Source organism: Coregonus clupeaformis, chromosome 9 (assembly GCF_020615455.1).
Source record: "Coregonus clupeaformis isolate EN_2021a chromosome 9, ASM2061545v1, whole genome shotgun sequence".
NCBI lineage: Eukaryota > Metazoa > Chordata > Actinopteri > Salmoniformes > Salmonidae > Coregonus > Coregonus clupeaformis.
This window is the reverse complement of record NC_059200.1, coordinates 42694558-42719552: the sequence shown is the minus strand read 5'-3', so window position 1 is coordinate 42719552 and position 24995 is coordinate 42694558. Positions and strand designations below refer to the sequence as shown.

Here is a 24995-nt window from a genome sequence, read left to right as displayed (position 1 = left end):
CCCTGCACTAACATAAATAACATGAGCATGTCTACGTCTGCTAAGCTTCCCAGTAAAGCAATGAAAACAATCAAGCATCCCAGAAAAGTGCAAAACAAATAGCCCACGTTGACTCCCGAGTGGCGCAGCGGTTTAAAGCACTGCATCGCAGTGCTTGAGGCGTCACTACAGACCTGGGTTCGATCCCAGGCTGTGTCACAACCGGCCGTGACGGGGAGTCCCATAGGGCGGTACACAATTGGCCAAGCGTTGTCCGGGTTAGGGGAGGGTTTGGCCGGGGGGGCTTTACTTGGCTCATCGCGCTCTAGCGACTCCTTGTGGCGGGCCGGGCGCCTGCAGGCTCATTTCAGTCGTCAGTTGAACGGTGTTTCCTCCGACACATTGGTGCAGCTGGCTTCCGGATTAAGCGGGTGGGTGTTAAAAAGCGCGGTTTGGCGGGTCATGATTCGGAGGACGCATGATTCGACCTTCGCCTCTCCCGAGCCCGTTGGGGAGTTGCAGTGATGAGACAAGATCGTAATTGGATCGCAATTGGATATCATGAAATTGGGGAGAAGGTAGCTTAGCAGGTAGCTTAGTGGTTAAGAGCGTTGTGCCAGTAACCGAAAGGTCGCTGGTTCTAATCCCCCAGCCGACTAGGTGAAAAATCTGTCGATGTGCCCTTGAGCAAGGCACTTAACCCTAATTGCTCCTGTAAGTCGCTCTGGATAAGAGCGTCTGCTAAATGACTCAAATGTAAAATGAGAAAAAAGGGGTTACAAAAAGTATTATTATAATAAATAAATAAATAAAATTGCCCACGTTAACATATGTACCTTAAGAAATAAGGTACATGACATCAATAATTTGCTAGTAACAGATTACATTCATATTCTGACAATCTCTGAAACTCACTTAGATAATACCTTTGATGATACAGTGGTAGCAATACATGGTTATAACATATACAGAAACTACAGAAATGCCAAAGGTGTAGGTGTGGCCGTTTATATTCAGAACCACATTCCTGTAAAGCTTAGAGAGGATGTCATGTTAAATACTGTTGAAGTAATATGGCTACAGGTTAATCTGCCTCACCTAAAGCCCATTCTTGTGGGAAGCTGCTATAGACCACCAAGTGCTAACAGTCAGTATCTGGATAACATGTGTGAAATACTTGATAATGTATGTGATATCAACAGAGAGGTATATTTTCTGGGTGATTTAAATATTGACTGGCTTTCATCAAGCTACCCACTCAAGAAAAAGCTTCAAACTGTAACTAGTGCCTGCAACCTGGTTCAGGTTATCAGTCAACCTACCGGGGTAGTTACAAACAGCACAGGAATTAAATCATGTATTGATCACATCTTTAGTAATGCTGCAGAAATTGGCTTTAAAGCAGTATCCAAATCCATCGGATGTAGTGATCACAATATAGTAGCCATATCTAGGAAAACCAAAGTTCCAAAGGCTGGGCCTAATATAGTGTATAAGAGGTCATATATATACAATATGTTTTGTAGTGATTCCTATGTTGTTGATGTAAAGAATATTTGTTGGTCTGTGGTGTGTAATGAGGAGCAAACAGACACTGCACTTGACACATTTATGAAATTGCTTATTCCAGTTACTAATAAGCATGCCCCCATTAAGAAAATGACTGTAAAAACTGTTAAATCCCAGTGGATTGATGAGGAATTGAAACATTTTATGGTTGAAAGGGATGAGGCAAAAGGAATGGCAAATAAGTATGGCTGCACAACCGATTGGCAAACGTACTGCAAATTGAGAAATCATGTGACTAAATTGAATAAAAAGAAGAATAAACTATACTATGAAACAAGGATAAAATATATAAAGAATGATAGTAAAAAGCTTAAATGAAATTTTGGGCAAAAAGGCAAACTCAGCTCCATCATTCATTGAATCAGATGGCTCATTCATCACAAAACCCACTGATATTGCCAGCAACAAACGCTGACACTACACATCCAAGTATAACTGATCAAATTATGAAAGATAAGATAATTTTGAATTCCTTAAAGTGAGTGTAGTGAGTGGAAGAAGTGAAAATAATATTGTTGTCTGTCAACAATGACAAGCCACCGGGGTCTGACAACTTGGATGGAAAATTACTGAGGATAATAGCGGACAATATTGCCACTCCTATTTGCCATATCTTCAATCTAAGCCTACTAGAAAGTGTGTGCCCTCAGGCTTGGAGGGAAGCAAAAGTAATTACACTACCCAAGAATAGTAAAGCCCCCTTTACTGGCTCAAGTAGTCGACCAATCAGCCTGTTACCAACCCTTAGTAAACTTTTGGAAAAAATTGTGTTTGATCAGATACAATGCTATTTTACTGTAAACAAATTGACAACAGACTTTCAGCACACTTATATGGAAGGACATTCAACAAGCACTGCACTTACACAAATAACTGATGATTGGCTGAGAGAAATTGACGATAAAAAGATTGTGGGAGCTGTTTTGTTAGACTTCAGTGCGGCTTTTGACATTATCGATCATAGTCTGCTGATGGAAAAATGTATGTGTTATGGCTTTACACCCCCTGCTATATTGTAGATAGCGTTACCTGTCTAACAGAACACAAAGGGTGTGCTTTAGTGGAAGCCTCTCCTAGGGCTGTGGCGGTCATGACATTTCGTCAGCCAGTGATTGTCAAGGTAATTGACCGTAATTAACATAAACACATGCAGTGTCTCCTGGCTTCCACACATAGCCTACAAGCCATTAATGTAACTTTAGTTGTTCTACAAACGTTGGGCTATATGTTTTGATTTTTAACACATTGTAAGGCTGCATGATGAGACTCTAATGATGATTTGAAAAAAGTTGCTTGAAAGGCATGAGCTCTGCTTTGTTTTTTGCGCAGGCTGTACACACTCCAATAGTCTCTCATTCACAATTTGACAATTTCACGGTGGCATCCCCTTTGTGGCTGTAATGCACCCTAACAAAATCCATGCCTTTTGCGGCCCGGAGTGCTGCGTTGTGCCCTTTTCCCTGAGTGTGCTGCGCAATCAGAAGCGTCTCTCACTCACACGGCTCTCCGTCACGTGATCGGGTCTTTCTCACAGGCTACAAGTTAAGACCGACACATCGGGGACGCAACTGCGTCTAACTGCATCTAATTCATTCCGAGGTGAAGATATTGGAAGAACCGTCCACATTTACTTTTCGTCAGCCAGCAAGATGGCATAGCAGTGCGGTCGTGTTTTCTGTATTGTCCTTTATGTAAATAGCCTGTTTTTAGTTTTTTTGTCTTTTTCGTATATATTTTTCAATCTCACTGTCCATCCCTTAACTAAATATACTTTCCTACAACCCGCCTCACCCAATGTGGAACGGATTCTGTTGTTTCTTCATAAATTTTTATCCAGAACCTCTGGCTAAAACTAGCCAACTAGCCAGCTAACTAGCTACTTGCTATTAGCCACCGTTTATCGGTCTTCACCATTGTCCGTGGCTGTGGCCTGCACTTCCTACCAGCCAGCTCTAGCCTGGACAATTGTCGGCCAGTCTGCACATCGCGCTATCGAGCCAGAGCATTTCGGATTTTCTGCCGGAACAACTGGACCTTAACACCGGATCATCGCTAGCCAGCTAACTAGCTACTTGCTATTAGCCACCGTTTAGCGGTCTTCACCATTGTCCGTGGCCGTGGCCTGCACTACATACCAGCCAGCCAGCTCTAGCCTGGACTATTATTCGGCTAGTCTGCACTGTCTGCACAGCGCGTTATCGACCCTGAACATATCGTTTTTTCTGCCGGAATCACTGAACCATTAACACCGGATTCATCGCTACTAGCTAGCTGCAACCAAATGAACATTTTGTGGTTGGCTAATCAGCCCTGAGTTAGCCTTGAGCCAGGCCCATCTCCCGGCTATCTACCTTTCTGTCAACCGGATGGGACCTCCCAGTGTCGACACGGAGCCCCGCCGATCCAACATGACTGGTCTGCCGACGAAATCGTCTGATGTGGTTACAACAGGCTTCCCGTTACGACGTCGACCATGAAGATCCATCTGCTAGCCCCGGCCCGCTATTACATTTACATTTTAGTCATTTAGCAGACGCTCTTATCCAGAGCGACTTACAGGAGCAATTAGGGTTAAGTGCCTTGCTCAAGGGCACATTTACGTCATTTAGCAGACGCTCTTATCCAGAGCGACTACAAATTGGTGCATTCACCCTATAGCCAGTGGGATAACCACTTTACAATTATACTTTTTTTTTTGGGGGGTAGAAGGATTACTTTATCCTATCCCAGGTGTTCCTTAAAGAGGTGGGGGTTTCAAATGTCTCCGGAAGGTGGTGAGTGACTCCGCTGTCCTGGCGTCGTGAGGGAGCTTGTTCCACCATTGGGGTGCCAGAGCAGCGAACAGTTTTGACTGGGCTGAGCGGGAACTATGCTTCCGCAGAGGAAGGGGAGCCAGCAGGCCAGAGGTGGATGAACGCAATGCCCCTCGTTTGGGTGTAGGGACTGATCAGAGCCTGAAGGTACGGAGGTGCCGTTCCCCTCACTGCTCCATAGGCAAGCACCATGGTCTTGTAACGGATGCGAGCTTCAACTGGAAGCCAGTGGAGTGTGCGGAGGAGGGGGGTGACGTGAGAGAGAACTTGGGAAGGTTGAACACCAGACGGGCTGCGGCATTCTGGATGAGTTGTAGGGGTTTAATGGCACAGGCAGGGAGCCCAGCCAACAGCGAGTTGCAGTAATCCAGACGGGAGATGACAAGTGCCTGGATTAGGACCTGTGCCGCTTCCTGTGTAAGGCAGGGTCGTACTCTCCGAATGTTGTAGAGCATGAACCTGCAGGATCGGGTCACCGCCTTGATGTTAGCGGAGAACGACAGGGTGTTGTCCAGGGTCACGCCAAGGCTCTTCGCACTCTGGGAGGAGGACACAACAGAGTTGTCAACCGTGATGGCGAGATCATGGAACGGGCAGTCCTTCCCCGGGAGGAAGAGCAGCTCCGTCTTGCCAGGGTTCAGCTTGAGGTGGTGATCCGTCATCCATACTGATATGTCGGCCAGACATGCAGAGATGCGATTCGCCACCTGGTTATCAGAAGGGGGAAAGGAGAAGATTAGTTGTGTATCGTCAGCGTAGCAATGATAGGAGAGGCCATGTGAGGATATGACAGAGCCAAGTGACTTGGTGTATAGGGAGAAAAGGAGAGGGCCTAGAACTGAGCCCTGGGGGACACCAGTGGTGAAAGCACGTGGTGCGGAGACAGCTTCTCGCCACGCCACTTGGTAGGAGCGACCGGTCAGGTAGGACGCAATCCAGGAGTGAGCCGCGCCAGAGATGTCCAGCTCGGAGAGGGTGGAGAGGAGGATCTGATGGTTCACAGTATCAAATGCAGCAGACAGGTCTAGAAGGACAAGAGCAGAGGAGAGAGAGTTAGCTTTAGCAGTGCGGAGAGCCTCCGTGACACAGAGAAGAGCAGTCTCAGTTGAATGACCAGTCCTGAAACCTGACTGGTTTGGATCAAGAAGGTCATTCTGAGAGAGATAGCAAGAGAGTTGGCTAAAGACGGCACGCTCAATAGTTTTGGAAAGAAAAGAAAGAAGGGATACTGGTCTGTAGTTGTTGACATCAGTGGGATCGAGTGTTGGTTTTTTGAGAAGGGGTGCAACTCTCGCTCTCTTGAAGACGGAAGGGACATGGCCAGCGGTCAAGGATGAGTTGATCAGCGAGGTGAGGTAGGGGAGAAGGTCACCGGAGATGGTCTGGAGAAGAGAGGAGGGGATGGGGTCAAGCGGGCAGGTTGTTGGGCTATCACACGCTAGCCGTGGCCTCTTGCTAGCTAGTGCTGTAGCAGCCCCCGAACTACCTCCGAACTCTCCTATTGCTGTTCACCGGACCTTATGATAACTCAGCTATACAGCTGATGCCTGCTGGACTGTTCCATTTTATGGTACCACATCCTGTTTATGTTTAGCCTCAGCCCAAAATTTGTCGCCAATACCAGCTGTTGTCTTAGCTCTCTCGAATTACACCTGTGATTGCTTTATGCCTCTCTCCCATGTCAATATGCCTTGCTTATTGCTGTTTCGCTTATTTCTTATTGTACTATTTCACTGTAGATCCCCCAGCCCAGCTAAACCTGCCTTAGATAGCTCTTTTGTCCCACCCCCCATACACGCGGAGACCGACTCAATCGGTGCCTCCAGTGATGCTATCTCCTTCATCGTTACCCAACACTTAGGTTTACCTCCACTGTACTCCTATCCTTCCATATCCTTTTCTGTACATAATGCCCTGAATCTATTCTACAACACCCGGAAACCTGCCCCTTTTTTTCTCTGTACCCAACGCACTAGAAGACCAGTACTTAAAGCCTTTAGCCATATCCTTATTCTACTCCTCCTCTGAGGTTAACCCAGGCCCTGTAGCCCCCAGTATCACTCCTACTCCCCAGGCGTTATCATTTGTTGACTTCTGTAATCGTAAAAGCCTTGGTTTCTTGCACGTTAATATCCGAAGCCTCCTTCCTAAGTTTGAGTTATTCACTGCGTTAGCACACTCTGCCAACCCTGATGTTCTAGCAGTGTCTGAATCCTGGCTTAGGAAGGCCACCAAAAATTCAGAAATGTCAATCCCCAACTACAACATTTTCCATCTCGATAGAACTGCCAAAGGGGGTGGAGTTGCAATCTACTGTACAGATAGCCTGCAGAGCTCTATCGTACTATCCAGGTCTGTGCACAAACAGTTTGAGCTTCTACTTCTAAAAATCCACCTTTCCAGAAATAAGTCTCTCACTGTTGCCGCTTGCTACAGACCCCCCCTCAGCCCCGAGCTGTGCCCTGGACACCATATGTGAACTGATTGCCCCCCATCTATCCTCAGAGTTCGTACTGCTTGGTGACCTAAACTGGGATATGCTTAACACCCCGGCCAACCTACAATCTAAACTAGATGCCCTCAATCTCACACAAATGATCAACGAACCTACCAGGTACAACCCTAAATCTGTAAACATGGGCACCCTCATAGATATCATCCTGACAAATGTACCCTCTAAATACACCTCCGCTGTCTTCAACCAGGATCTCAGCGATCACTGCCTTATTGCCTGCGTCCGTAATGAGTCCGCGATCAAACGACCACCCCTCATCACTGTCAAATGCTCCCTAAAACACTTTAGCGAGCAGGCCTTTCTAATTGACCTGGCCCGGGTATCCTGGATGGATATTGACCTCATTCCGTCAGTAGAGGATGCCTGGTTGTTCTTTAAAAGTGCTTTCCTCTCAATCTTAAATAAGCATGCCCCATTCAAAAAAATCAGAACTAAGAACAGATATAGCCCCTGGTTCTCCTCAGACTTGACTGCCCTTGACCTGCACAAAAACATCCTGTAGCGTACTGCATTAGCATCGAACAGCCCCTGCGATATGCAACTTTTTAGGGAAGTCAGGAACCAATATACACAATCAGTTAGGAAAGCAAAGGCTAGCTTTTTCAAACAGAAATTTGCATCCTGTAGCACTAACTCCAAAAAGTGTTGGGACACTGTAAAGTCCATGGAAAATAAGAGCACCTCCTCCCAACTGCCCACTGCACTGAGGCTAGGAAACACTGTCACCACCGATAAATGTACAATAATCGAGAATTTCAACAAGCATTTTACGGCTGGCCATGCTTTCCACCTGGCTACCACTACCCCGGCCACCAGCTCTGCACCCTCCGCTGCAACTTGCCCATGCCCCCCGCTTCTCCTTCACACAAATTCAGACAGCTGATGTTCTGAAAGAGCTAAAAAATCTGGACTCCTTCAAATCAGCTGGGCTAGACAATCTGGACCCTTTCTTTCAAAAATTAGCCGCCGAAATTGTCGCAACCCCTATTACTAGCCTGTTCAACCTCTCTTTCGTAACGTCTGAGATCCGCAGAGATTGGAAAGCTGCCACGGTCATCCTCCTCTTCAAAGGGGGTGACACTCTATATCCTAACTGTTATAGACCTATATCCATCCTGCCCTGTCTTTCGAAAGTTTTTGAAAGCCAAGTTAACAAACAGATCACTGACCATTTCGAATCCCACCGTACCTTCTCCGCTATGCAATCCGGTTTCCGAGCTGGTCATGGGTGCACCTCAGCCACGCTCAAGGTCCTAAACAATATTATAACTGCGATTGATAATAGACAGTACTGTGCAGCCTGGTTGACCAACTACTTCTCAGATAGAGTTCAATGTGTCAAATCGGAGGGCCTGTTGTCTGGACCTCTGGCCATCTCTATGGGCGTGCCACAGGGTTCAATTCTCGGGCCGACTCTATTCTCTGTGTATATCAATGATGTCGCTCTTGCTGCTGGTGACGCTCGGATCCACCTCTATGCGGACGACACCATTTTGTATACATCTGGCCCTTCATTGGACACTGTGTTAACAAACCTCCAAACGAGCTTCAATGCCATACAACACTCCTTCCGTAGCCTCCAACTGCTCTTAAACACTAGTAAAACTAAATGCATGCTCTTCAACCGAACGCTGCTTGCACCCGCCCACCCGACTAGAATCACTACTGTCGGCGGGTCTTACCTAGAGTATGTGGACAACTACAAATACCTAGGTGTCTGGTTAGACTGTAAACTCTCCTTCCAGAGTCACATTAAGCATATCCAATCAAAAGTTAGATCTAGAATCGGCTTCCTATTTCGCAACAAAGCCTCCTTCACTCATGCTGCCAAACATGCCCTCGTAAAACTGACTATCCTACCGATCCTTGACTTCGGCGATGTCATTTACAAAATAGCCTCCAACACACTACTCAGCAAATTGGATGTAGTCTATCACAGTGCCATCCGTTTTGTCACCAAAGCCCCATATACTACCCACCATTGTGACCTGTACGCCCTTGTTGGCTGGCCCTCACTACATATTCGTCGCCAAACCCACTGGCTCCAGGTCATCTATAAATCACTGCTAGGCAAATCCCCGTCTTATCTTAGCTCATTGGTCACCATAGCAACACCCACCCGTAGTCTGCGCTCCAGCAGGTATATCTCACTGGTCATCCCCAAAGCCAACACCTCCTTTGGCCGCCATTCCTTCCAGTTCTCTGCTGCCAATGACTGGAACTGGCTGGAGACTCTTATCTCCCTCACTAACTTTAAGCGTCAGTTGTCAGAGCAGCTTACCGATCACTGCACCTGTACACAGCCTTTCTGAAATTAGCCCACCCAACTACCTCATCTCCATATTGTTATTTATTTTGCTAATTTGCACCCCAATATCTCTATTTGTACATCATCTTTTGCACATCTATCATTCCAGAATTATACAAAATTGTAACTATTTTGCACTATGGCCTATTTATTGCCTTACCTCCATAACTTACTACATTCGCACACACTGTATATATATATATATTCTGTTGTATTTTTGACTTTATGTTTTGTTTACCCCATATGTAACTCTGTGTTGTTGTTTTTATCGCACTGCTTTGCTTTATCTTGGCCAGGTCGCAGTTGTAAATGAGAACATGTTCTCAACTGGCTTACCTGGTTAAATAAAGGTGAAAAAGAAAAAGAAAAGAAAAAAGGCCTAACGTACTGCAAAAGCACTAGCCGTCTGTCAATCTACTATCCCCCATAGTACAAACGTCGACCTATTCTATTCTGTGTGAGAAATAAATATTCCAAACATAGTCTGGGACAGTTGTGGGATGCGATAGATCCCAAATTAATACAACCACTAGCACCCCAAAAAATGTTTTATGCAATGTGGCTGACACAACAGATCAGAACATTTAGCATAAAATGTTGATAAACTATTGGGCTGTTTCTTCACATTATAAGCGCAGCAATGCGCACATGGTATAAGTGCGAATGTTCCATTAGCGGAAAACACCATAATCAAAAGTGACAGTCTGTTTGATTGAGTGTGTGGACAGGTGTCTTTTATTCAGGTAACGAGTTCAAACAGGTGCAGTTAATACAGGTAATGAGTGGAGAACAGGAGGGCTTCTTAAAGAAAAACTAACAGGTCTGTGAGAGCCGGAATTCTTACTGGTTGGTAGGTGATCAAATACTTATGTCATGCAATAAAATGCAAATTAATTACTTAAAAATCATACAATGTGATTTTCTGGATTTTTGTTTTAGATTCCGTCTCTCACAGTTGAAGTGTACCTATTATAAAAATTACAGACCTCTACATGCTTTGTAAGTAGGAAAACCTGCAAAATCGGCAGTGTATCAAATACTTGTTCTCCCCACTGTATGTGTGACATTTGTTTTGATTTAGAATGGACCATTATCATGCATCGAAACAGGGGCAGCGGGAAAAAAATACATGTCATCTATGCACTTAAATAGCGAATGGAGGACGCTTTTCCCCATGGTTTATTTTCATGCCAGCCAGGTAGGCTATACTCCTGTTGTAAATATAAGCAATGTGCCTAGCTTATAGAAAGCTGATGGGATCCTCCTCTTTTTATTAGCGGCCATCACTCTGTTTTCTCCCGCAATTGCATAGCCTATAACAATGTTGCGCAACACAACAATAGAGTGCTGAGTACCAGACAGTTAGCAAGTTTGGTAGGCTACTAATGACCAGCAGCAGCATCAGAGCTTGGAGAAGCCTAATTACCGTGACTAAACGGTCATGTGGAATTTGACTGCCTTCATGACTCGTGACCGCCGGTGTGGCGGTAATATGGTCACCGCAACAGCCCTAGCGTCTCAAACATAATCCAGGTAGAATCAGGAATTCCACATGGCAGCTGTCTAGGCCCCTTACTTTTTTCAATCTTTACTAATGACATACCACTGGCCTTGAGGAAAGCCAGTGTGTCTATGTATGCGGATGACTCAACACTATACACGTCAGCTACTACAGCGAGTGAAATCACTGCAACACTTAACAGAGAGCTGCAGTTCGAGTCAGGATGGGTGGCAAGGAATAAGTTACGCCTAAATATTTGAAAAACTAAAAGCATTGTATTTGTGACAAATCATTCACTACACCCTAAACGTCAACTAAATCTTGTTATTAGTAATGTGGAAATTAAGCAAGTTGAGGTGACTAAACTGCTTGGAGTAACCCTGGATTGTAAACGGTCATGGTCAAAACATGTTTATACAACAGTAGCTAAGATGGGGAGAAGTCTGTCCATAATAAAGCACTGCTCTGCCTTTTTAACAGCACTATCAACAAGGTAGGTCCTACAGGCCCTAGTTTTGTCGCACCTGGACTACTGTTCAGTCGTGTGGTCAGGTGCCACAAAGAGGGACCTCGGAAAATTATAATTGGCTCAAATGTACACAGAGAGCTTACATTAATAATTCAGCATGTCAATCTCGAATTGGAGGAGAGATTGATTTCATCACTACTTGTTTTTGTAAGAAGTGTTGAAATTCTGAATGCACAGAGGTGTCTGTTTTTAAACTACTAGCACATAGCTCGGACACCCATGCATACCCCACAAGACATGCCACCAAAGGTCTCTTCACAATCCCCAAGTCCAGAACAGACTATGGGAGACTCACAGTACTATATAGAGGCATGGCTACATGGAACTGTATTCCACATCAGGTAACTGATGCAAGCTGTAGAATCAGATTTAAAAAACAGATAAAAATACACTTTATGGAACAGCAGGGACTGTGAAGAGACAATCATACACATGGTAAGATGCACTCTACAAACACGTACACATGGATTTTGTATTGTAGATATGTGATAGTAGAGTAGAGGGAACACACTTAATGTATTGTTTAAAGTGTTATTAAATGTAATGTCATGTAATATTTTAAATTGTATAAAACTGCCTTAATGTTGCTGGACCATAGGAAGAGCTAATGGGGATCCTTAATAAATACAAATGTAGTTTTCACCAGTCAGGAGGATACAGACAGCTCAAGAGGAATGCTTCGATATGCAGATACATTTTTTAAAATTTAAACATAGAATTAAGCATAATGATTATGGCCCTAGATTACAGGGAAATGCTGTTTCTGGTATTTGAAAAATGCAAAATTCTCCAACTTGCGGACGGGGGACTACCACCCAAACCATTCTCATATACTTTGTGCCCCCTCAGATTTTTGGGGTGCATTACGCCCCTGATTCGGGGCTATTACTCTCCTTTAAGGCCTATGTAAATGTTTACTGGTCTCCCTCAGAATGCTCCAGGTTATTTGAGCGTACAATATTCTCAGTTCTCATGACTTTCAGAGATGTCAATCACTCTTACTGTCTTGATATAATTTACCCAGGGTGCTCTGTTCTGTTATTATTATTGTGGTGAGATTTAGCCTTTGGTGATTGGATGCCAACTTAGAAATACACCTTACATATATTAGAGAAGGCGCCAGAGGGAAATTATCAGGTGTTCAATGACTGAATAAGAGTGTGGCTACAGAGAGGGGAAACTGATGGGAAGCCTGCTGCTGACACAAACAAGGCGGCCCTCTCATTGGAAAAACTCAGGCTACAGGCAGGCAAGACTAGGCTCTGTAAGCAGAACACACTGACGAAGAGACGGAAAGCGAGAGGTGGAGTGAAAGAAGAGAGAGAGAGATTTGTGCTGTTCTTGGCCAGTGCCTGGGGTTGCCTGCCTTAGCCATGGAAAACCACAAGAACCCTTTCATTCTTTGGCGCACCTTCTCTGCAGTGAGAGGCCAAACAGTGGGTAGATGAAATCCATCTCCAGGGTTGTGTGGCTGTTTAGTAACCAAGGTGCCCATGGGTGAAACGTAAGGAGCAGGTGTGATTCAGGTGCACTGTTGTTAAATAGGTCCAGTGTATAGGCCCCGAACTGTACTAGAATAACAGGCCATTCACTGGAGCTCAATGCTGCAGCAAGCAGAGATATGGAGATTGGGGGCATGTTTGTTTGTCTGAATAGCTTCCAGCTTTTTGTTAACACTACCCAGGTACCACATATTGTTTGTATTGTTTTGTCCGTTTCTGGGTAGAGGAGTATCCACTAGATATAAATAATTTGACATTTTAGAGGTAATTTGAGAGAGCTGAGTTACATTTTACCTGAGATAATTTGCCATCTCAACATGCTTTTTTATTTAGAGCACTTGTGGTGTGACATTTAAAAAGGAGTCACTTTCTGGGTGTGACATACTGTTCAGTTCAGTTACAAAATACACTAGACTATGCTCCAGGGCCTAACAGAAAGCAACATTTCATGATTGGAAAATGAGGCTGGTTGACAGCTCGTTCTGAGGAATGTCCTGAGTCAGTGTTTGCTACGACTGGAATCTCACTACCGTCAGCCTGATGTGAAATAACTTCCCCTTTCCATCTTCCACTGTTCTATCGCTTTTCCCTCCTTTCCTCCTTCCCTCTCTCTGGGAACAACCAACACATTCCTCCTGAACAAAAGGACCAATAAACAAATGGAAACCAAATGATGGAAAAATAAGTTATTCTTCCACTTATAATTTATAACACTTCAGACTCTTAATTTACAACAATATAAGTGTAAAAATACCATAATACTGTTTTTCAAAAGAGAGAATGCCTTATACAGGCTATCTATCTTTTGTGTGGACGTGTCTATCAACCAATTAGGGATATTTTAAGAAACACAGTCAACTAAAACCTAAGTGTCTGTGTAGTAAAAGTGCCCTGGGATGTAGACATGTCATAATTCACAGTAGTCTGGGCCATGCCAGAGGTGCTTTACAGCTGCAGGGAGGATTGCCCTCTTACACTACTGTCTACAGAATCCCTTTAAGAGCGTGGCTCACTGTAGTGTCTCGTCCAGCCTCTTCCCCTGGGCAGCGGAGGAACTCTGTCTCTTCACCCAATAGACTGTACGGTTCATGTTTTATAAAGCTGCTACCAAACTGTAATTATTCCAGCTATTGTTTTAGCTACAGAGAAATTTCACTGATTTAATACAAAGAAACACACCAATTTCTTCCTCCCAGTCTTGTGGCGCTTTCTTTTGGTTGGGCTGTAGCTCATTCCATACCAGTGAAGGACCAGTAACTCAATTAGCAGTTACAACATACAGTGGGGGAAAAAAGTATTTAGTCAGCCACCAATTGTGCAAGTTCTCCCACTTAAAAAGATGAGAGAGGCCTGTAATTTTCATCATAAGTACACGTCAACTATGACAGACAAATTGAGCATTTTTTTTCCAGAAAATCACATTGTAAGATTTTTTATGAATTTATTTGCAAATTATGGTGGAAAATAAGTATTTGGTCACCTACAAACAAGCAAGATTTCTGGCTCTCACAGACCTGTAACTTATTCTTTAAGAGGCTCCTCTGTCCTCCACTCGTTACCTGTATTAATGGCACCTGTTTGAACTTGTTATCAGTATAAAATACACCTGTCCACAACCTCAAACAGTCACACTCCAAACTCCACTATGGCCAAGACCAAAGAGCTGTCAAAGGACACCAGAAACAAAATTGTAGACCTGCACCAGGCTGGGAAGACTGAATCTGCAATAGGTAAGCAGCTTGGTTTGAAGAAATCAACTATGGGAGCAATTATTAGGAAATGGAAGACATACAAGACCACTGATAATCTCCCTCGATCTGGGGGCTCCACGCAAGATCTCATCCCCGTGGGGTCAAAATGATCACAAGAACGGTGAGCAAAAATCCCAGAACCACACGGGGGGACCTAGTGAATGACCTGCAGAGAGCTGGGACCAAAGTAACAAAGCCTACCATCAGTAACACACTACGCCGCCAGGGACTCAAATCCTGCAGTGCCAGACGTGTCCCCCTGCTTAAGCCAGTACATGTCCAGGCCCGTCTGAAGTTTGCTAGAGTGCATTTGGATGATCCAGAAGAGGATTGGGAGAATGTCATATGGTCAGATGAAACCAAAATAGAACTTTTTGGTAAAAACTCAACTCGTCGTGTTTGGAGGACAAAGAATGCTGAGTTGCATCCAAAGAACACCATACCTACTGTGAAGCATGGGGGTGGAAACATCATGCTTTGGGGCTGTTTTTCTGCAAAGGGACCAGGACGACTGATCCGTGTAAAGGAAAGAATGAATGGGGCCATGTATCGTGAGATTTTGAGTGAAAACCTCCTTCCATCAGCAAGGGCATTGAAGATGAAACGTGGCTGGGTCTTTCAGCATGACAATGATCCCAAACACACCGCCCGGGCAACGAAGGAGGTCGTGAGGCATTTCAAGGTCCTGGAGTGGCCTAGCCAGTCTCCAGATCTCAACCCCATAGAAAATCTTTGGAGGGAGTTGAAAGTCTGTGTTGCCCAGCGACAGCCCCAAAACATCACTGCTCTAGAGGAGATCTGACTTACAGAAAACTTACAGAAAACGTTTGACCTGTGTCATTGCCAACAAAGGGTATATAACAAAGTATTGAGAAACTTTTGTTATTGACCAAATACTTATTTTCCACCATAATTTGCAAATAAATTCATAAAAAATCCTACAATGTGATTGTCTTGATTATTTTTTTCTCATTTTGTCTGTCATAGTTGACGTGTACCTATGATGAAAATTACAGGCCTCTCTCATCTTTTTAAGTGGGAGAACTTGCACAATTGGTGGCTGACTAAATACTTTTTTCCCCACTGTAGTCTAATACCATGGTTTACCTTGTGCCTTCTTTGCATTGTTGATAAGTGTCTGAAATGACGTCCTACATCATCTACCTTTTGAGTACATTTTATGAATGCTTATTCAGATGTGAAATGTTAGCCTTCTTTGTTTTCTCTGTGTTTGTATCGGAAACATTCAGTAACATAAGCTCTGTGTAGAGAGAGGAACTTGCCTGGCTAGGATCAGTGTGTGTGTGCGCAGGTGAGATGTTTACGAGCATCACAAACCAACATCATGACATTTATACAGCCTAGTGTAGGACTGCAGGCATTCAGCTCACAGGAACTGTGTGGGCCCGGGCCCCTGTCTATCAGTCAGTCAACACCCACTGCACCTTACACTTAATTATAACTTATTTATCTGCGTGGGTTTTCCTATGCAATAAATTGACACATAGATACACATTGTACTACCTTTATCTAGAACAGAGAGATCCAACATCTTGTGTTGTGAATATTTGCATGCAGGTGTATTTTCTAACTGATACAGGACATAGCGGTTTACATTTCATTCCCAAAACCAGTTTAATGAGTTGTATTTAGGGCTGTCCCCGACTAAAAAAAATCTTGGTCGACCGAGAGTCGTCTGTTCTTCGACCAATCGATTGATCTACATTTTCAAACTTGTATTTTTCCATATATAGACACATCCTATTCATTTTAATCAAATCAACGATATGCAGTGAGCTTCTCTGATGTTTTAAGCGCACTGTTTGATTAAATAATTAAGACACACAAATTACTAGAGGAGTCCGAGCAGCAATTAATTTGATTGTGCCGGGCCAGGCTCAGACTTACTCCGCTGTGTTTAAAAAACAGACAGCGAGTGACTGTGTGACTAGCACCCGTTGTCTCTCTCTCCTCCCTGCTGCAGCGACCACCACATAACATCAACAGTGTTTATCGCGCTGTCCGTGTTGCTGAACAGCCATTTTCTGACTGAAAAGTTCAGTTACTGAAATTCCTCATTTGTTAAGGAAAAACATTTCCTATTCCCTCAACCCTTGCTCTCTTTACGTGACACATGTATGCATTGCATGCTCGTGACCAATAGGACCTAGAGCATATCATAATCATATCAATAAATTGGTTATAACAAACTCCGAACACTGTAACACATGTGACAGAAAAATTGATGCAGAGGTCGTGACAAATAAACACGAAACGGGGGAATGTTTACTGTTTGCTCAGAAGGTAAAGAGGAAGTCAGATGTGTGGAAGAAATTTGATTAGTTGTGGAAAATACTGGAGATCAAGACAAATAAGGTAAGGCGCAAGCGCTGCGTGCATATTATGTGTGCCAAACAGGTGCCGTTAGATTACAATATAATTTCTCTGACCATTAGGAACAATGTAAACAACACAAGTATACAATAGTCTTTTGTAAAGTTTTGTTTTGTTTTTGTAAAGCCTTCATTACAGCAAATACTAAAACCAGTCGCATTCATTCGTGAATGCAATTTCCAAAATGGAACGGTTTATTTATTGTTTATGCTAATTATTCAAGGATCACTTTGTTATTTTATTTTAAAGCTAAAATGTTTGAATGACTCGTATCATGAATGACTCGTATGCTGTGTGACGACATGAACGAGTGGCACCACTAGAGATCCTGCTTCGAATCCAGACTCTGTCGTAGCCGGCCGCGACCGGGAGACCCATGGGGCAGCGCATAATTAGCCAGCGTCGTCCAGGGTAGGGGAGGGAATGGCCGGCAGGGATGTAGCTCAGTTGGTAGAGCATGACGTTTGCAACGCCAGGGTTGTGGGTTCGATTCCCACGGGGGGCCAGTATGAAAATGTATGCACTCACTTAACTGTAAGTCGCTCTGGATAAGAGCGTCTGCTAAATGACTAAAATGTAAATGAACGAATGAATGATTGATTGATACAGTACTGTAGCTTATATAAGTATTGAAATATAGCCCTAAGTAAGTTACAGTATTAAGATTTCAGCTCAATGGTGGTTATACAAGGCTGATACTAAGCGTACTAATGATAATGACTTTACTTATTATTATAATAATGATGATTCATAACAATAATAGCAATAATAACAATAAGGAGATCAAGAAAAAGGAGGGTTATTATTATTATTATTGTTATAAATATACTTTTTCTGACATTTTGGAACCGTGTAAACAACACTAAATAAATGATAAATAATACCAGAGAGGCTGTTCGAATGAAAAAAAGTCTAAAGCCTTTATTACAGCATAGCAAAGATTAAACACAGCCGTAATTTGTGAAATTGTTTATCCGACATGTTGTGGTTGGTGCTCACGGAATCAGTAGGCTATTAAACAAACACTCAAACAGGCAACAGAAGCAGGATCTGTCTTATTCCTATAGATTTACCGTATATGGATGATTTATAAAGCCAGGCACATTCAACAGTTAGGCTATTGATTATAGACCTAATTAAGTTGGTGTTTCCTCTCTCCTCACTTTTCTTAGTCATTTAAGGCAAAGGCTGTTTTCTCATCTTCTTACTCCGCTGCTGCCTCCGCCGCAATGTTCTCTACACCAATATGCTGGTGCTATTATGCACATAGCCACATGGTCTAGGAAAAGGCGCCAATTCAACAGCGCACTGATGTGTTTCAGATCCGCGGACAGCGACCGCTATCCTACGTGGGAGAAAGCGCATCTGTTATAAAATAATATTATTTATATTAGTGTTGCACCATTGTTCCTATGTAATATAACCATATACAATTTCAGTAGCACATGTCTTAGAGTGATTTTTTTAGGGGGGCTACCGCTGGACTAAAGAAATCTCGGTCGACCAACAGCCTATCTACCAAACAATCGACCAGTCGACTAAATGGGGTCAGCCCTAATTGCATTTGATGTTGGTGGCATTCCGTGTTATTTTCAGAAATGACAACTGGAAAAACTCTTCTGTCCTTCTGTGTACTAAGACCTTGTTTCTCCTCCCCTTCGTGTTTTTATTTCATAACGGGGGAATGCAGAATCTCAGAATTAAGGCCAGCTATCATTCTCTTGTGAAATGGGTTTGTGGAGGAGTCTTATCCATTCTCATCTGCAGCAATAGAAATTATTGTGGCTGAGTGCTTTCAGCAGGTCCCTCACAGAGAGAGAGCCTTGATGTGACATTCTTTTACCATCATTGAATAAAGTTTGTATTTTCTTTCTACTCACTCAGCATTCCTTTGGACTTCAAAGCTTGAAACGGAGCAGAATCTCTGAGCTGTTCCATTGTGTGGTCTTGCATATTCATAAGGTTCTTTCTTCTCTCTCTGGATGAGCTCTGCAGGGGAGGAGAGCTGTGGGCTAAAGAGAAGGGGGGGTCACATTTAAAATGGGATATCATTTATATATGGGATCCACATAATGATTTAGAGAGTGCTGGGTCATACACAGACTATGCTGCTTTTGTGTCGAACTGCCAAAGCAGGTGGATACGTTTTATAACAAACATTTAACAGCATTGGTTTGTTTTCTAATAAACTTATCCCACAAACCTGGCTACCATATTGTATTGTCCTGATTTTGCCTGACAGCTAACTGACAAGATAGTTAATGGTTAGGAACTCTATAGAGAAACCAGGAGCCTGCTGGGGGAGAGGGAGATGGGAGCTGGGTGTATTTCACAATAAGGAAGATGTCAGTGTTCTTCATGTGAAATGAGAATGAAGTTGATGAGAGCTCCACAAAAGGAGATATGTCTCACTGTCTGGCCTTGGGATAAACATGATGTCACACTCCTCTCCATCCCTGCACCCTGATTGGACTCCCTGCTCCATGCAGCTGTGTTGCCACGGTAATAAACGGCCCAAGATTCAGCCCAAGATTCTGTGACAGCAGCAGGTTTAACCACTGAGCTGCTGAAAATCCCCCAATTTCTCACAGAGGCCTCGGGCAAATCCCCCCTATTTCTCACAGAGCCTGGGGTCAGTGTGGCCGTCGGCGGAACATTGCTCATGACACGCATTCCTTCGCTGGCCCATTGTAATTTCATCATCTGGGTTGTTGTCACGTCTTTTTGTTACCATGGTTTAGTGGTGAGGTTTCTGAGGTTATTCTTCACCATTTATCTTGCAGTACAATGAAGGGTGTTTTGTCTCAATGTTTTCCTTTGAATTTCAAGAAGCTAGGCATATTTTCATGCCACATTACTGCTAATATTTTTTTTTACAACTGTTCTCAAATGACATATTTGTGGGTGGTAGTGATAACCATCAAAGACACCAAGTGCCAGCTAAATGAGTCAAGCTGTTGTATGCAGGTGCTTTGCATGTCCAAGCAAATATTCCTGTTTCTCTGATCAGGTTTTAGTTGGAGAGCAACAGCTAATAACAGCATGGTTGCTTGAAGTTGTCAAGGTGCTGACAGATTGTTCTTCTTAGCAAACCTAACCAACAGACGGCTGGCTATATGTAACAAGACTTGAAAAGTGGATCCGCGGTTTGGAGCTCAACGGAGGAATCAAAGCAATAGTGAAAGCGGTCAGGATAGAAAGGGTTAATTGAACATCTCAAAATCCCCCCAGCCAGCCGACATTTCCAAAACTCCTTTATCTGCCCGACCAGACCCCCACCAACCACCCCCACCTGCTGCGCCCCTCACCCCCTCACCCCCTCCCATCTCCCTGGGTCTTCGCGGCTGCTTGATCAGGGCAGGGGGACTCCACGCTGGGCGTTTGATGCAGCTCAGAGGGGGTGTGTGAGGTGCGCTGACCCGTTCACATCTCTCCCCATGCACTCGTGCTCCAGGGAAGGCAGACTTATCACATTTAATCCAGAGCGCGGCGCAAATCAGGAGTGACAGATAGACATACAGCCTTGCAGGGAAAGAGTTCCAGACTACAGCCCTTGTCTACTGCCCCCCTGTCCTGTCCCCTATCCTGGCTGGGAGAGAAGTCCCCTATCCTGGCTGGGAGAGAAGTCCCCTATCCTGTCTGGGAGAGAAGTCCCCTATCCCGGCTGGGAGAGAAGTCCCCTATCCCGGCTGGGAGAGAAGTCCCCTATCCTGGCTGGGAGAGAAGTCCCCTATTCTGGCTGGGAGAGAAGTCCCCTATCCTGGCTGGGAGAGAAGTCCCCTATCCTGGCTGGGAGAGAAGTCCCCTATCCTGGATGGGAGAGAAGCCCCCTATCCTGGCTGGGAGAGAAGCCCCCTATCCTGGCTGGGAGAGAAGCCCCCTATCCTGGCTGGGAGAGAAGCCCCCTATCCAGGCTGGGAGAGAAGCCCCCTATCTAGGCCGGGAGAGAAGCCCCCTATCCAGGCCGGGAGAGAAGCCCCCTATCCTGGCTGGGAGAGAAGCCCCCTATCCTGGCTGGGAGAGTGGATTCAGGCGGCTGTCCATGGAGGTCCTTATGGAGAAATAACAGGTGTAGGAGAAGAGCAGCCCATTTGGTTGGTTGTTTATTTCCACTTTTACATTGTTGTTTTTCCTCTAACCACGTTCTTGACTGCCATCATGACTATATGGCAGCTGTTATTGTCTTTATTTGGCTACCTACCGCTCACCCCACCATTTGGACCACAGATTTATTTTCTCTTGTGGTTAAACACACACCCTCCACCAAATCACGGCCTAGAATGACACTGTATGTTAATCGGCCCTGTTGCACCAGCACACCACAGCAAACTGTTTTGAGGGGCACTCTAGAAAACTTGATATAATCTTGGTAATAGCTGGGCTAATCCTCTTAAGGTTGTAACCCACAGACAGTATTGTGCTGCCTGGTGGAATTTGGCCCAATTGGGAGGTTGTGTGTGTGTATTGGTGAGAGAGAGGGGGTGTGCTGCTGCCCAGAGGTGTGGGCGGTAATCACATGACATATGAAGAGCTTTTGTGAGTGTGTACGCGCGTCAGGCCGTTTGTGTTTTCTTCACACTTTGCATACTGCTCTGTAACTGGTCTGTGATGAGCTGTCACACACACAGGAACTACTCTCCTGAACACCAGAGATATGCTGAGATACATCGCCACTTCTTCCACTGGATGAAGTAACAAAAACACGTTGCGTTGAATCATGCTCATGGATGAGTTCAGGCGACCAGACTTCTGTAATGCACATCTATGAGAAACATCCTTACTTTCCCTCTCATCCTCCATGCTTTCACCCTCTCTGTGTCAAACTGGTTTTATATATGCCCTTTCACAGACCCCAATCAACCCCCCTTTTGCTCCATATTTCCCCCCGCTGCCCTCTTTTGCCCCCCCATGCCAATGTCCTACTTTTTGAACGGGAATGTATGTGTGCCAGTGTGTGTGTGTGTGTGTGGGTGTGGGTGTGGGTGTGGGTGTGTGGGTGTGGTGGGGTCCAGGGAGGCTCAGCTGTACCTTTTGTTGTTCTCCCCATGAGGTGTTCAGAGAAAAGGCTGGCCAAACAACAGTGTGAGAGAGAGCAACTGAGTAACTCCCTCCTCCTCCTCTCCCCCCCTCTCTCTCTCCCCTCTCTCTCTCCCAGGCTGTCAGTGCATAGCGCTGGAGGCTGCAGGGTGGCAGTGTGTTGTGGGGAGTTCCTGAGATCGCAGAAGAGACAGAGGGGGACTGGCACTCACTCACGTAGAGGCACACACACATCCTCTCTGCGTAGCGGCGGGTGCGGCTGTGTTGCCAGCTAGTGTCTCAGGGATTGTGCGTGCGTTGGTACAAGAACAGTAGGATGGTGGTGGTGTGGTTGCCGTGGGGATGGGCCTGGAGGACTGTACTGCTGGTGACTGGACTGGCTTCACTGAGCCCCGGGACTGACGGTGAGTAGCCCAACACTGGACTATCTACTGCGTCTCTGTTACTACAGGACTCTGTCTGTCTGTCTCTCTCTCTCTCTCTCTCTCTGCTGATGGACTGGGGCTGACTAATAAGAAACTTCAGCATGGTCTCTATTTATTTTGTTTTTGGTACTGTAACTGATTGTCTGATTGGTGGTTTTATCGTTTGATAACTGACATATTGAAAGCAAGTCTATTCATCTAGTTGGGTTATTAATAACTTATCCTCTTTTTCTGATGCTTACCTAACCTAGTGGTAGAGTACTGTAGTGTTAGTCACTTTGATTTATAGAGCCGAGGCAGGTTTTCACAATCTGCAGGCAGGTTTACTATGTGTATTGTTGGGGTGAGGAGGTGCACAGACTCACTGGAAGGTTGGCTGTGGGTCTATTTTTTGCCCAGCGGTATTTATGAAGGGGCAAAGCTAGTATGATCTCCACCGGGTCTAGCGTGTGAGTATTAGCAGTCATCGGCCACCCCCCCTCACCCTTTTCATGTTTTGAATTGTTTTAAGATGGACAGCCAGTTGTCATTTTCAATGAATGCCACTGAAAGCTTTGTGATGGACTGCAGGGGATCCACGGCTGGAGGCTCGGCTGGGGAAGATGACACTCTCCTGTTTCAAAGGCTATCAACTTAGAGAAAGAGATTGATTATGTGGAGTTAATCATGGATATTTTCATTTGTTTGCACAGAGCAACAAGTGTCAATAATTTTGAGCAAACCTAGTTTGCATATGTATAAGCTTCTGTTATACTATAGCTGGTGTCTTTTGAATGGGAAGGTTTTGTTTATTTAGCCTATATAACTTATGGTGTCTTTCTGTGTGGTGTATGGTGTGGTGTGTGGTGTGGTGTGATATGGTGTTGGACTTTGAGACCGGTTTGACCTGCGCAGAAATGCTCAATTGTCACACATTTGTTAAGAACACAGTTGGGTGTCAAGCTTTAAAACCAATCTCCAACTCCCAAATGGTACACATGCAGTGCATTCGGAAAGTATTCAGACCCCTTGACTGTTTCCACATTTTGTTGCAATAGAGCCTTATTCTAAAATGGATTAAATATTTTTTTCCATCATCAATCACACACAATACCTCATAATGACAAAGCGAAACAGGTTTTTAGAAATGTTTGTAAATGTATATAAAAAATAAAACGGAAATATAACATGACATTTTACATTTTAGTCATTTAGCAGACGCTCTTATCCAGAGCGACTTACAGGAGCAATTAGGGTTAAGTGCCTTGTTCAAGGGCACATTGACAGATTTTTCACCTAGTCGGCTCGGGGATTAGAACCAGCAACCTTTCGGTTACTGGCACAACGCTCTTAACCACTAAGCTACCTGCCGCTCCGGCACATTTTACATAAGTATTCAGACCCTATATACTACAAGCTTGACAGAGCTTGAGAGGATCTGCAGAGAAGAATGGGAGAAACTCCCCAAATACAGGTGTGCCAAGCTTGTAGCGTCATACCCAAGAAGACTCGAGGCTGTAATCGCTGCCAAAGGTGCTTCAACAAAGTACTGAGTATAGGGTCTGAATACTTATGTAAATGTGATATTTCAACAACAAAAAAATTATAAAAACCTGTTTTCTCTTTGTCATTATGGGGTATTGTGTGTAGATTGATGAGGGGGGAAAAAAATGTTTTAATCAATTTTAGAATAAGGCTGTAACGTAACAAAATGTGGAAAAGGTGAAGGTGTCTGAATACTTTCCGAATGCACTGTACACGCACGCACATCTCACCCTTGCAAATCTAAAATAGCTGTGACTGTCTTGGTTAATTGAGTTTGTCTTTGAAATGCTTGGCTGTAAGAAGGGGTTAATTAATCACAGTCTGTAAAACCTCTGCCCCGCTCTCTGTTAACTGTAACTAGATTTCCCCTCGTATAAAATATATCAAATTTAGCATTATTTGGTGTGCTCCTTCCAGGTGCTATTTGGCTGCTAACGAGCTGCACCCAATGTGGTGATTATGGGTAATCAGCCAACCCATTCCATGTTATAACACTGACCCTATTATCTTATAGTTATACATCAATGTATAACTATTTATTGTGCATAGCTGACAGAATATCCTATAAAGAGCCATAAAATAATCAGATGCATTGAAGGCCTTGAATGGCACATACTGTAAGCCACTAAACACCTTGGAATGTTCCAGGATTGTCTGGCATAGAGAGAATGGTCCTGCTAGGCTTCTGGTTTTGATATGCACTGTGGACTGATAAAGTGCTGAGACTTGGTGGCTACATTGTTTATAAAGTAACATGGCCAGGCTTTAAAGCCAACAGAAATGGCTGTAATGCTCAGTTGGTGGCAGCTTTAACAGTTTGTCTCGAAATACTTTGACTGATGATCAGTGTGGTAGACTTCAGTCAATGGAGACATCTACAAAGTATATCACTTGACTTAGGTCGCATAGGTCAGGAGTAAGGACAATGAACTATTTCAACCCAAAGTCTGTCTGTCTCTGTCTCACTCTGATGTAATGTAATGAAAATAGCAGTCAGTCACACAGATACACCTTTGTGGATCATGTGGGCATCAGTTCTACCACGAAGCACAGAGCTCTCTCTCTCTCTCTCACACACACAGCGAGCGACAGACAGACAGACAGGCAGGCCAAGCTGGGAGGACAGGAGACCAGCTGCTTCTCATTTC

At 44.4% G+C, this 24995-nt stretch overlaps 1 protein-coding gene and 1 long non-coding RNA gene across 4 annotated transcripts in view; one reads left to right on the top strand and one right to left on the bottom strand.

Moving 5' to 3' along the window:
• LOC121573840 (bone morphogenetic protein receptor type-1B) overlaps positions 1 to 24995 on the top strand; it is a 146291-nt gene that overhangs the window by 102797 nt on the left and 18499 nt on the right. For 2 of the 3 annotated variants that reach the window (XM_041886174.2, XM_041886175.2), the window contains exon 4: positions 22017 to 22302. The exons of the other annotated variant lie outside the window; for it this stretch is intronic. In XM_041886174.2, the coding sequence (XP_041742108.1) occupies positions 22215 to 22302 (88 nt within the window). In that variant the 5' untranslated portion in view covers positions 22017 to 22214. The remainder of the gene's footprint in view (positions 1 to 22016; positions 22303 to 24995) is intronic. 3 annotated transcript variants of the gene reach the window in all.
• On the bottom strand, positions 18005 to 21911 carry LOC121573842. The gene is made up of 3 exons (XR_006002102.1): positions 21890 to 21911; positions 18742 to 18873; positions 18005 to 18206 (listed from the first exon to the last, which is right to left on the bottom strand). It is a non-coding gene; the product is annotated as an uncharacterized LOC121573842 (long non-coding RNA).